Source organism: Triticum aestivum, chromosome 2B (assembly GCF_018294505.1).
Source record: "Triticum aestivum cultivar Chinese Spring chromosome 2B, IWGSC CS RefSeq v2.1, whole genome shotgun sequence".
In the NCBI taxonomy this organism is placed as follows: domain Eukaryota; kingdom Viridiplantae; phylum Streptophyta; class Magnoliopsida; order Poales; family Poaceae; genus Triticum; species Triticum aestivum.
In genome coordinates, this window is record NC_057798.1 from 173991342 (window position 1) to 174004496 (window position 13155).

Below are 13155 nucleotides of genomic sequence, written 5' to 3' on the forward strand. Positions count from 1 at the left end.
ACTGAACTCGTGGTAGATACTTGAGGTGATCTCCGAACCTTTATAGACTTCTTCTTCGTGAAGCACAATCACCCTTGGTCACTGAAGAACTTGACACCTAACCGTCTAGAGAGTTCGCAGCTCGCGTATTGGACTTAAGATTCGAGTGATGCTAAACCACTATCTATTTTTTTCGCTTTGGGATTTTTCTCTCGGTAGATTTTAAACTCAAAACCACTCGGAGTGTGTTGAAGCATGCCGCATTCACCATAGACATATACCGATAGTGTGTTGAAGCATGCACTAACCTCAAGTTATCAAGGCACTGGCAGGAGCATCTTTGGCTCATAATACACATAATTTGCAGTGCAAGAATGAGGGCAGCAAACAAAGCTTAAGATTCCTCTGATATTTACAACACACTTGGGCCAGAAAAGTATCCACACTACTGAATACTGATACATGAATGCACTGCTTATTTAAGCCAGAAATTTGAACCAAAATACACAAGAATGGTCTATAGACATCAACATGGGCCATCACAACGGATACATGCGACGGGGAAGTGATGTCTAGGCGCCACCACGAGCAGCATCCTGGAGACACTTCACAGCGCTGTCATAGTTCACGAAGCCCATGAACCAGAAGTCATGGTTATCGACAGAAACGACCTGGATGTACCTCTCCGCAGGGTTCTGTTGACTTGCGGTAGGAGTGACTGATCTCAGGTGAGGTACAGGTACAACTATCTGCGAAAACATGCAAATATGAATATGATCAGTTGGAGTACAAAACAAAACAAAAATGATCACTCTCGGCTTAGATGACCCAGAGGAACAACAAAAACAAGCGATGTTTCCATATCTTGTTCAATGCTATTAGTATGGGACTTGCAGATTAGCAAAACATTACAAATCTTATGCTCTGTCAAAGCAGATTGAGTTTGACTCAACAACACAGAATGGGAGTATAATAAAGCGGTTGTGATGCAATAATGTGTTTTCTCATTAAGTATAAGTATGTAGTGGTAAAGATATGAAAATGTTCGTTTCTAGACCAAACTAAGTTTTAAAATGAATATATAAGAACTAGTATTGCAGATCACCTACCTTGTAAATGGCTGACGCGGTCTGATTATCCTCAGTGACATATGCCACGGGGCTGTCACTACAGAATGCAAGCTTGGCGGTGGAGACGTATAAGACGCCCATTATCGGACCATGAGAGGTCGAGAGGTAGCACGCGTACGCCTTCTTGAGCTTCTCGTCAGGCAAGCACTCAAACGTCTGCTGGAATATCTTGTCGTATCCCCCTTCCGATATGACCTTGGATACCTGAGCGATCCTCCCCATTGCAGCATCCGTAATGCTAGGCCCAGTTTTCACTGCACAAGTCCACACCACACAGGTTCATGGGTCACTGGTCAGCATGTATGGAGAATTACTGAACTGAAAGATGTCTAATCGGTTGGGTGCCGAGGTTCATCATCTCGTGCGGTATATGGTTCATCACCTAATCTGTTGGGGAATCGGGAGACTCACAGTGCTGCCAGACGTCGCCGGCGATGCCCTCGGTCTTGCGCGCGGCCTCGCTGAACCTCTTCCCCACCGAGCCGAACATCTCCCTCAGATTCTCCTTGGTGCCTGCAGCAATCGATTCCCCAAAAGAAACGTCAGCACAAACACTAACCATGCCCCCCGCGAAAGAAAACACTAACCATGTCGAATCCAGTCTCGGAACAGGAGCTGGAGCAGCAGAGAGCAGGAGGCGAGGAGATAGGTGGTGGTTGGCAGTGGTAGGTGACTTACTCTTGGCGGGCGGTCCGGAGGAGGGCGAGGACAGCACGTAGGGGTTGGAGCCCGCGGGCGCCACGACCGGCGGCGGCGGCGGCGCGAGGTCCTCCGGGGACATGCGCGGGTACGCCGCGCCCTCCGACGGCGGGGCTTGGGGCTTGGAATCCATGAGCGATCGGCAGGAGCAGGAGGAGCAAGCGGGGACGGGAAGGGGAGAGAGATCAGGAACGAGGGAGAGCAGTGGGCAGAGTTGACGGCTCCGAAAGAGACGTGGTGGACTGGTGGGGGTGCGAGTGCGACACGGCGACGCAATCAAGCGCGTGAGGCTATAATGGTGGAGCGAGCGTCCAGTTGGCACAAGTAACCGACGCGCTCCGCGTCGACACAGCGTGAGCGCAACCGTCCGTGTCGTGTCGTTGCGATCGGCTGCCGCAAACTAGTGCCGTTGTCCGTTGATGGCGCGCGGCAAACAGCCCCAACCTGCAGAGCACACGCAGCTAGTTTTTCCTCATCTTTTGCCCGTTTGAAATGCAGCTGTCTACTGACACACCACTACAGAAACAAAAAAAGGGTAAAGAAAGATCCTCAAAAAGAAAAGAAACAAAAAAAGGGTTATGGGACTGGCTTAGGGGTCAGCCCCAACCTTCGGCTCTCCCTCTTTCTTGGAGAGCCTGCACACATCAAGTTTTGGGCTCGATGCCTTTGCCGGCGTACCGCGGCCGGCCACAGGGAGGAAATGATCATCCCTCGACCCAATTACCTTACCAACCAAGCAGCACAATGATCCAAACAATTTCCGTGAGGTGCAAGGAAACCAGCAGAAAGTTAAAGCTTCGTAGAACGAAATCAGCAAAAAGTTAATGCTTCAAAGGTACAGTACTACTCCCAAACATCATTATCATTAGACCAAGCCAACACAGGGAGGAAATAACGATCATCCCTCCACACAATTCCTTTTTTTCGGGTGAAATATTGTATTACTCACTTCGACAAATTCATACAATCAATCGCAGCGAGGTCTGTAGCGACCAAAGGCCCTGGACCGAACCAAGTCATAGTTCTACCTTGTAAACGAGCAAACTTAGGGCCCGTTTGGTTTTGCTCCGCTTCCGAAGCGGACGGAGCTGCAACCAGAAACCTGGGAGCGTGCGAAACGGTGCTCCTCACATCCATGGATTTTGAGGAGCCGCTGGATTGCCGAATGGGCCCTTAGCTAGACTATCACTAACTTTTTTTTTACTACGACTGATACGAGTAATACAAGATTCATGGAGTGATAGAAGATATCTAATCTCCTTAATGAACGAAGTGTAGATTGATATGTCCACTTCCCTGGCCTGAATCAAATTCACAGCGATAAGCGAATCCATCTCGATCACGACCGGAAGATCACTTCTCTGGAGAGCCAACGACAACCCCTCCATACAAGCACATAGTTCAGCTTCAAGGGCTTCACGACATGAGAAGAGTTGCCTACATGATGAGAATGTAATTGCACCCTTGTCATCTCTCAGGACCATCCCTGCACCAGCTGAACCATCGTCCACGAACAAGCCATCAGTGCATAAAATTACCCAGCCAGATTTTGGAGCACTCCACGTGGCCTCATTTTTTGTTATCACATGTGGTATCTCGGACATTACTTGGATCAGCTGATAGGTCTATCTTAACACCGATGAGGGACTCTAGGTAGCTTACCAAGAAACGTCTAGAAGCATCCATGGCCGGAGGAGATTTATGGTGGACCACCTCATTACGTATATGCCACGCCCGCCATAACTTCATAGGAAGCATAGACCTTTCAATTTCAGACATCGGCTGTAGAGCATGTAAGATTCACTCTTTCCCAGTATTCACCATGGAAGAAATATTTGGCAATGACCACACACCCGTCATTGTATCCCAGAGGACTTGAGACAAAGTGCATCGACACAGTGCATGAAAACTATCCTCAGTTTCAGTAGCACAAATTGGACATAAGTCGCTAGTTTCAAGGTGCTCCTCCATGTTGGAAGTGAATCAGTGGCAACCCTCCAAGTGAAGTTGCGTACTGTTGGTGGAACATCCGAAGACCAAATGAGTTGCCAGCAGGAGCGTTGTCCGTCAGGTCTGGAGCTAGAGCCAGTCGCTGCACTCCTGTGCATTTCATCAAAACCTAGCTGATATGAACTCTTTACTGTGTACATGCCAAACTTACCAGGGCCCCAAGCCAATTTATCTTCCTCCAATCTGGGCGACGCTCTAATTTTCGGCAATTACTTTACCAAAACAAGCAGCACAATGATCCAAGCAATTTCTGACAATTCACGCAAATAATTTTAACTTAATTAGGGGGAAATAATAATAAGCCACAACTGGTAAACATTTAAACAAGATATTCATGAAATAACAGAGCGCACGGCATCATACTAGCTGAACCTTTTTCGGGGTATACACCTACAACCAAAAGAACTGCCTGAGCCTGACTAACATAACTGGAACTTGCAAAGAGCATAACAAATGATCACCTCACTTTCCCACTGCAAACCCTCACAGGGCAAAGAAGACACCTGAAAATTGGTAGCAGAAACTAAATAGATTAACCCGTTGCAGTTCTTCTAACAGAGCAAAAACTGTGGCAGTAAACGAGGCATGATATTCATGCCGATCGGTGACGAAACCAATATTCAAGCCTGATAGGTAACCAGACGCACTGTCTTCTCCAGACTTATTGTTAATAATTACTTATGAGGAGGTAATCTGGTGTTTTGTCATATTAATGACTAATGAGAAGGTAATCAATATAGCTAGTACTCCCTCTGTAAACAAATATAAGAGTGTTTAGATCACTAAAGTAGTGATCTAAACGCTCTTATATTTCTTTACAGAGGGAGTAATTCTGAACATGTTATCAAATGTGAACCATACGAATAGTACTGCAAAATGTATACATGAGAATACAACAAATCAGTTGATCAAAGAGAAGTAGAAGTAAAAAGAGATGAGCATTACCCATATTAGGCCTTGGCCATACAGATGCCCACCGGCCATGAAAATACTAGCTAATGCAAAGGTTAGTTGTATGATCGAATTGTCTGACTACTGACGAGCCTCTTTTTCGAGACCAACAGGCACAGAGAGTAACAGCAAGACAGACACAAAGATCAAAAGAAAAGAAAAAAACGAGGTAAACAAGGAAAACAGCACAAAGCTGTGGTTACATGTTTGAAAGGTACTCCTCTGTCCCATAATGTAAGATGTTTTTTGACCCTAATGTAGTGTCAAAAAACGTCTTATATTATGGGACGGAGGGAGTACCAAAGATTATTAGACCAAAGCCAGCATAGGGAGGAAATCATCATCCCTTGATACAATTACAAAATAAGGAGAACAATGATCCAATCAATTTTTTACACGTACAAAGAATTTTTGTCAGGGAAACAATAAGCTTCAAAGTCAGTATTTAAACGAGATGTTCCTGAAATAAGGACCGTATAGCATCACACTACCAGACCTTTGTTTCAAATTATAAACCTACCGCCAAAAGAACTGCCCGACTAACACAAGTGCAACTTTGGGAAACACATAACAAATGATGTCCTCACTTTCCCACTGCAACCCTCACAGGACAAAGAACACACTTGAAAATTGACCGCGGAAATTAAACGGATGAATCCTTTGTAGTTTTCCTAAGAACAGAGCAAAACTCTGTCCGTAAACAAGGCATGATATTCGAGCTGATTGGTGACCAATTCAAGCCTTGATAGGTAACCAAAGGCACTGTCTTCTCCAAACTGCCAAAGTCTGAGTTTACACATAGTACGTCCTGTCACTGCAGCTGTTTCAGCAACAGTAGTATTAAAGTATTAATAACAATTTTAAGCTTCGAGTTGGTTGCATCCAGCTCGTACTTTGGCATATTAATGACTAATGAGGAGGCAATCTACATAGCTAGTAATTTGAACGTGTGTCTTCTAAAAAAGAAATTTTGAACATGTTATCTTCTTAACAAAAATGTGAACCAAACGAATGGTACTGCAGTGTAACAATATATTACAATAAAAGAAATTGAGAGTGGGAACAAGATTAAATCACAATTTTTTATGCGGACAAGAAGCTACATATATAGTACATGAAAATACAACAAAATTGGTCCGTCAAAGAGAAGGAGAGCTAAAAAGAGACGATCATTACCATATTAGGCCTTGGCAATACAGATGCCCACCGGCCACCTCTAACTCTGCCGACTAGTATAAGGCCTTTGGAACATTAGCTGCAGAGATGACTGGCATGTAAGCAGGATTGCAGGAATGGTTCTTGATCCGTTCGTCATCGCTGGTAGAAAAACTCTTGCTCGGAGGTAGTAGCATGTCAAGGAAACACAGCAGCAAGTTCTGGGCTTTGATGTGAGACGGCGCCATACTGCCATCGACGACTCCACCACGTAACTCAGGCTCAAAGTGTCCGGTACGCTGTAACCATACCACACTGGTTGGGTATCAGTATAGACAGGTTTGGTTTGAAACCCATACCAAACCTGGTAAATGGAGCAGCTGTTTTGTTTGGTTCAGGCTACCTCAGTGGGTTTGGAACCTGTGAATAGCCCCTACAAGGTTTGCCGGTTAGCCCCTTATGAACCATATTTGTCGTGGGCATGCTCATCTTAAAACCTAGTGAGGGTGGCACATCCCATCTTTGATGTCAACACTCCCAACTGTTTAGTTTATCTGAAGATACATACGACTACATGTCAAAATATCCACAACTCTTCAAGGATGCTGAATTGCCATACCACGTGAAATTTGAAGATGCCGTTTAACCAACAGTGGGACTGTGTCTGTGCAAGATTTGATCGTTCGAGTACGTACTTTTGCTCTCACATGTCATTGCTTTCAGCTTTGCCTTGGATGATATAGACTGCACTGGTCCATTGAGAAGAGAAGAGCAGATTAAGTAATCCTGCATTAATCATGAGGGTAATAGGTACTCCCTCCGTCCCAAAATTCTTGTCTTAGATTTGTCTAGATACGGATGTACCTAAACATAAATAGGTACATCCGTATCTAGACAAATCTAAGACAAGAATTTTGGGACGGAGGGAGTAGTACATAACATGCAATAACCATAATATGATTATTTCTCATAATTTAGGATATCGGCCAGCTGAAAGTAATATACTAACACCCATGCTCCAGCAATGGACGAAAATATCAAAGAAATTTAGCAGATTTAGACTAACCGAACATATATTAGATTTCAAATATGAAGGCAACATACACGCAAGCACCTGAACTGGGATCAGAGCTCAGCAAAGAGCAGGGGATTCAGATTTGGTGCAATGTTTTTGTAGCATATTCATTACATCATGGGGTGAGATGACGTCGCCTTTTGACATTTCTGTATCAAAACCAGGCAAACTCTGCAATAACTTTTGCCCTTCAATGCTTGCCCCAAGAGAAGTGACAATAGTTGAAATAATTTTAGGATCAAGTGCTACACCCTTGGCTGTCATTTTACGAGTTAACTCAAGAACCTTCTCAGTGTCGCCTTTAGCTCCATAACCTTGGATCAGTGAATCAAATACAGCAACGTCAGGCACAAAGCCACTTGCTGTCATCTGTTTAAGCACCCGCTCCGCCGCTGCTAGGTCTCCAGATTTTGCAAACATGTTGATTGGGATAGAATATGTCACAGCATCAGGAATCAGCCCCTCATCAATCATATCTTTAAGAAACTCTTCTGCAATTTTCTTCTCCCCTGATTTGAAGGCACCATGGATCATAGTGCTATATGCAGCAGCATCTAATTTGCAGTTCCTATCCATTTCATTGAACAAATCCCTAGCCTGACCCATCATGCCTTGATCACACATAGCTTTAAGCAAAGGAATATAGTGAACTGGCTCAGGCTCCATCCCATGACGTCTCATTTCAGACAAGAGGCTTTCCGCACGTTCAACTTGCCGCATTTTACAGAAGCCATTTATCAATATGCTGTAGGTGAATGAATCAGGCTGCAGTCCAGAACTAGCCATCTCATCCTTCAGCTTCATGGCCTTCTTTACCTTGTGGACTCTAAGGAGTCCACCAATCAGCAGGTTAAATGTCACCAAGTTACACCTGCATCCATTCTCAGCCATCATGGCACGGACCTCGAACGCTTGCCGCATCCAACCAATCTTACAAAGTCCATGTATAACCGAGTTGAATGTCATCAAATCAGGCCTAACTTTAGTTTCACCTTGCATCATCTCCTCTAGCAACGCCATCGCCTCATCCATCTCAAGCACACTAGATAGCCCTGTGATGAGTGTGTTATATGTCACAACATCTGGTTGCACGCCCTTCTCCAGCATATTCTTCCGCAAATCGAGCGCCTCCCTCACAGACCCTTCCTTGCACATGGAATTGATCAGCACATTGTAGGTCACCACGTTTGGCTCCAACCCCCGCTCCGCCATCATTTCCATCACCCGCGCTGCCTTTGTTACCTTCCCGTGTCTACACAGGCTATCGATCAAACTAGTGTACATCACAACATCGGGCTCAATACCCCTGTCAGACATTTCTTCGAACACCTTGCCTACGCTTTCCCACCTCCCGGTCTTGCAATAACCATGGAGTAAACAGCTGTACACAACCACGTTAGGCTCGATACCACTCTCGCACATCTCATTCACCAGCTCCACGGCCTTGTCAACGTCCGCGGCGTCGCACAGCCCGCGGATGAGCGTGCCGTAGGTGACCACGTCGGGGCGGACGCCGCAGTCCTGCATGGACCGAAGCAGCCCGACGGCCTGGCCCGCGCGACGGTCGGCGCAGAGCGCGCGCATGAGAGTGGTGTAGGAGATGGCGTTGGGGCGGCAGGCGAGGCGGGGCTCGTGCGACATGACGCGGAGGAGGAGGAGCGCGGCGTCGAGGCAGCCCTGGCGGCAGAGCGCGGCGAGGACGGTGTTGTAGGAGACGGCGTCGCGGACGGAGGGGAGCGCCGAGAGGAGGGCGGGGGACTCCGGGAGAGGCAGCAGGCGGAGGTGGCGGTTGAGGCGCGCCGCGGCCTCGGCGCGGCCCCGGCGGAGGAGGACGGCGAGGTAGGGCGCGGCGCGCCTCGGGGGCTTCCGGGACGAGGCGGACGCGACGGAGGCCGCGACGGCGACGAGGGCGTGGAGGACGCCGGCGCCCGCGTGCTTCCTCGTCATGGCGGGCTGGTGGCGCAGCGGAGGCGGCGGCGGCGGCGCGGGTCGGAACAGGAGCTGGTTTCGCGCGTCGTTGCGACAAGTTTGTCCGGAGGGTCGTGGCCGTGTTCGGGCTGCCCTGCCTCACGTGCCCACTCAAAGTTTGTTGGCTCGGCCTCGCTTGAACAATGATGGGCTGAGGCCTTGGGCCAGATTGCCTCATTCGGGGCGTGGAGCATAGTTGAACAATGATAGTTGAACAATGATGGGCTGAGGAATTTTTGATCCCCCAACCCTGGAAGCGATTGCATGTCGGGAAGCCTTGTCTCTTGCGGAGGATTTGGGCATCCATCAGTTCATGGTGGCCTCGGACTGTAGTCAGGTCGTTCTCGATATCAACAGGGGGTCAAGAGGTGTCTATGGCGCTGTCATTAGTGAGATCAACATCCTAGCTGCTACTTTATCTTGTAATTTTTCTTTTGAAACCCGTGCTGCTAATTATGAAGCACATCGTTTAGCTAAGTTTACTCTTTCTAGAGGTCTGGGTCGCCATGTTTGGTTTGGTGTTCCCCACGACCAAACTTGTATCCCACTCCATGTGGATTTTGATGAATAAAGCAGTTTTTCATCCCTCAAAAAAAAGTTGAACAATGATAGTTCGTGCTTTGTTTCTGGAAGTCGTTAGTGGGGGGATGTTCGTCGGGTTGGTCGCATGTTAGAACAGACGAGGGATGCGCCCAATGCGTTCAATCTGTGGTGCATTTGCTATTTGTTAGCCCATGTTTCGCATGCACATCGTTTTATTGCTTAATTTGTCATTTTCGATTTTGCAGGTAGTTGTGGTCATTTTTGAACTAATCCCCTCTGTTACACGCTTCGATTTTGATTTTTAGGGTTTTCTCTAGATGCATAACCATTATGTTTCTGTTCATTATTCGCGGCCGTTATCCTATGATGATTTTTGTCGTTATTTGGTCGCGGGTAGGGTTTGGTGCGGGGATTTTGCAACCAGTCTCCTCTCTCTGTATCTATGTTGGGCTCCATTTTATCATGCTCTGTTTATGCTCTTATGGTTGCAGTGAACGCATTGAATTACCACCCGTATAATTTGGTTGCTGTTGAGAATCCCCTACTATTTGTGTTTTTATATGCAGTTCATCTCGTTTTGTGTTTAGGCTGTCATGATGGATTGATTGTTCTAGCACTATCAGCGGTGTCTCGTTTCATGATGTATTTTGTGTTTCTAACTGATGGTGTGCCATCGTTTAACTTACCTGATCTTAATTGTGAATATTACCATCAGTGGTGTGAATAATTTATCAGGAGTCCACCGTAAAATTTAATCATGTCACTGATTTTTCAATACTCATTGCTGTGATGTCCAATATGTGTGTGTGTGTGTGTGTGTGTGTGTGTGTAAGTTGTTGCCATCCCTAATTTGCAGAAGTTATCTTGCCCGATACATACTTTTTATCAGTGTATCATAAGCAAAAAAAATCAGGTATTCAATATCTAGTAAAAGCACACATGTCCTTTTTTTCCTTCTCTGTTGTGCATGAGTTATCTTTTGTATGTTCACAAGTTACCAATGTATCATAAGCAATGTGTGTGTGACTATTAATTCAGCAGCTATGCATCATTTATGCTCACTTTTTTTATCTTTGTTATTTTTGTGTGTCAGGTCACAATGCCAAGGAAGCGCAAGTTAGATGGTGACATTGAGGAGGTGAACCCCTTAAAGAAGCATAAGCCTCCCGCAGATCAGAACAGGCTTCTCCTAGCATAAGCCTCACGGGAAGGCCGTAGCTGTGGCGGCAGAATCAGCGAGCGGCGGCGTGTAGCAGTGGGGGCGAGTAGGGTTGACAAGGGGACGGAGGCAGCTGCGGGGTGCGGCCGGCGAGCGGCGGCAGCGGCAGCAGCGGCATGGGAAGGCGCGGCCTGGCCGCGATGGGGCTTACGTGGGGCGGGGAGTAGAGTCCAGCGGCAACAGTTGTTTAACAGAAGCAGCGACAGCAGTTCCTCGCGGGAGCAGCGGCAGCGATGGTTGTGGCCTACGGCAGGAGTTGCAACAGTGAAGGTAGGCGCAACTAGGGCGCGCGCTGGGCGGCCAAGGGCGCGGCCCGACGCGGCCAGAGAGCGCGGCGACCACGAGCCTGCCGGGAACTCAGGCGCGTGGGAAGACGATGTGAAAGACAGGTAGGAAGGGGGAAAAGCGGGGGAATCAGAGGTGGGACTCACTCGGTGCTCGAGGATGAGTTTGGGAGGTCGGGGATGACATGGAGCAGCGGCATCTGGCGGCGGATGATGATGTACACGAGGAAGACGACGGCGACTAGTGGATCAAGACGAGGAAGATGGGGCCGATCCACTGATGATGAGGATTCCGGCTCGCGTTCTTGAGTGTAGACGAAGTAGTCAAGCATGTTGGAGTTGCCATACGCGGTCTCGGTCGGCGGGGAGTGTGGGGAGCATGGGGGCAAGGGGATCCATGGTGTTGGAGGCTCGGCAGTGCGTGAGGAAGAAGATGTGGGGGAGTGGCGAGGCTAGGGTTTCATGGGAGGGGCCTCGGGGTCCTTGTAACTCGGGGGGTCCGGTGGATGGTTGCCACGGCAATGATCGAAGCCATGGCGGCAGCGATGGAGGCCACGACCTCTCTCGTGAACAGAGAAGGGGGAAGACGCCGGGGTGGGCTGGGCTGCACTGCGGCCACTAGGGCCCAGTTCAGTAGTACACTAAAAAAATACACTTCTGTGATAATACGTGTTTGTCACAGTAGGTCACGTTTTCTGTCATGCATGTACATCCATGATGATTTTATGACAGAATCAAGATAGTCATACCTGTGCTGTCGTAGAAGTGTTCCATGACATTACCAAAATTATCATCACGGATGTGTCCACTTCCATGATGATAAATCGTGTGTCATAGAAGTGCTTTCATCAAGGGTGACTGACACATGGCATCCACCGTAACGGGACGTCGTTAAGCTATCGGGCCCGGTTTTGAATTCGATAACCCGCCAACAGCCACGACCAATGCCGATTTTCCACGTGGAAAATTCCCATTGGCCGACGGAACCACGTGTGAGCTCCGCGTTGGCATAGGTGTCACTCATCCAATGGGCGAGATGCGCCTATGATATGTTGACACGTGGACCGGCCCAAAAGTGGCCCATAAAGATTAAATGGGCTAGCCCAACTGAAGGCCCACAAGATTTTGCGGACCATAATGGGTCGACCCAGCTAAAGACCCACAAGATTTTTGTGGACCATAATGGGCCGGCCCAGCTAAAGGCCCACAAGATTTTGCGGACCATAATGGGCCGGCCCAGTTAAAGGCGCACGAGATTTCGCCGACCATAATGGGCCGACCCAACTAAAGGCCCACAAGATTTTGAGGACACTAGTGGGTCGGCCCATTAACAGGCTGCCATGTTTTGATGCCGGCCCATATTTGATCCGGTCCATTAACAGCCTGCCACGTTCCGGGCCTAATAACGGCCCATATGAGATCCGGCCCGTTAAAAGCCTACCACATTCTGGGCTAAATCACGGCCCAGATCAGGTCCGGCCCTTTAAGAGGCTTTGGGCTCAATTATGGCCTATATCAGATTCGGCCCATCAACTGGATGTTATGCTTTTGGGCCCACTTGCTAAAGGCCCATTTAGTAATTCGGCCTGATATTAGTTTCGGCCTATTAAGGGCCCGTTTAACATTTTGACCCTATATTAATTTCGGCATGTTAAAAGCCCGTCATATAGTTGGGCCTAACTACGACTCGGTTTGCATCTGACCTGCTCGCAACCGATATCTGATTGGGCCAGACAAGGACCGAGACAATTTTGGCCTGTTAAAAGCCTATGATTTGATTCGCACAATCATGGGCCGGGGTCCATTTCGGGCTGCTGCCGGCCCGTGAGCTGTTCAGCATGTTTCAGGCCCAACCTACTTCTCAGCCTCCTAAAAGCCCGTTGAGTTTTCTTGCGAAAAGAAGGCCAGGGGTTACTCGGCCTATTAAAGGCCCGAATCTATTAGTGGGTCAGTTTACTTTTGGCCTTTTAATGGACCAAGATGATGGGGCCCATGATGCAGATCATACATCGTGATTGCATGACGACCCAATTATGTATCGTAATTTTACGGTTTGGTCGGTTTACTGCGAAGACAGGATATATATACAGTAAAATAACTGCAGCATCGTGAATAAGAAAAAACCTAGACTATACAATAAAT

The 13155-nt window shown here is 47.8% G+C and overlaps 2 protein-coding genes across 5 annotated transcripts; both read right to left on the minus strand.

Moving 5' to 3' along the window:
* Positions 1-354: 354 nt before the first annotated feature.
* On the minus strand, positions 355-2091 carry LOC123044171 (GEM-like protein 1). Its single transcript, XM_044466829.1, has 4 exons — positions 1788-2091; positions 1521-1622; positions 1089-1363; positions 355-728 (listed from the first exon to the last, which is right to left on the minus strand). The coding sequence occupies exons 1-4, from the start codon at positions 1939-1941 to the stop codon at positions 552-554; spliced, it is 708 nt and encodes a 235-aa protein (XP_044322764.1). The 5' UTR covers positions 1942-2091; the 3' UTR covers positions 355-551.
* A 548-nt stretch (positions 2092-2639) lies between these two features.
* On the minus strand, positions 2640-9070 carry LOC123044172 (pentatricopeptide repeat-containing protein At4g28010). Of its 4 annotated transcripts, XR_006419869.1 has the most exons (5): positions 7039-9070; positions 5946-6673; positions 4280-4321; positions 3970-4068; positions 2640-3908 (listed from the first exon to the last, which is right to left on the minus strand). XR_006419869.1 is itself a non-coding variant. In XM_044466832.1 (2 exons), the coding sequence occupies exon 1, from the start codon at positions 8944-8946 to the stop codon at positions 7057-7059; it is 1890 nt and encodes a 629-aa protein (XP_044322767.1). In that variant the 5' UTR covers positions 8947-9070; the 3' UTR covers positions 5769-6668; positions 7039-7056. The 4 variants fall into 4 exon arrangements, 3 of the variants coding, with proteins under 3 accessions (XP_044322767.1, XP_044322765.1, XP_044322766.1); XM_044466832.1 differs by lacking the exons at positions 2640-3908; positions 3970-4068; positions 4280-4321 and having other exon boundaries at positions 5769-6668; XM_044466830.1 differs by lacking the exons at positions 2640-3908; positions 3970-4068; positions 4280-4321 and having other exon boundaries at positions 5769-6673.
* Between the last annotated feature and the right edge of the window lie 4085 nt (positions 9071-13155).

What these genes read in the sequence shown, in the direction of transcription:
- LOC123044171 (XM_044466829.1), bottom strand. Translation starts at nt 1,941, where the DNA reads ATGGATTCCAAGCCCCAAGCCCCGCCGTCGGAGGGCGCGGCGTACCCG. An exon ending in CGGCGACGTCTGGCAGCACT is followed by an intron (nt 1,364 to 1,520) that starts GTGAGTCTCCCG and finishes GGACTTGTGCAG; the next exon opens with TGAAAACTGGGCCTAGCATT. An exon ending in CCGCGTCAGCCATTTACAAG is followed by an intron (nt 729 to 1,088) that starts GTAGGTGATCTG and finishes ATGTTTTCGCAG; the next exon opens with ATAGTTGTACCTGTACCTCA.
- LOC123044172 (XM_044466832.1), bottom strand. Translation starts at nt 8,946, where the DNA reads ATGACGAGGAAGCACGCGGGCGCCGGCGTCCTCCACGCCCTCGTCGCC.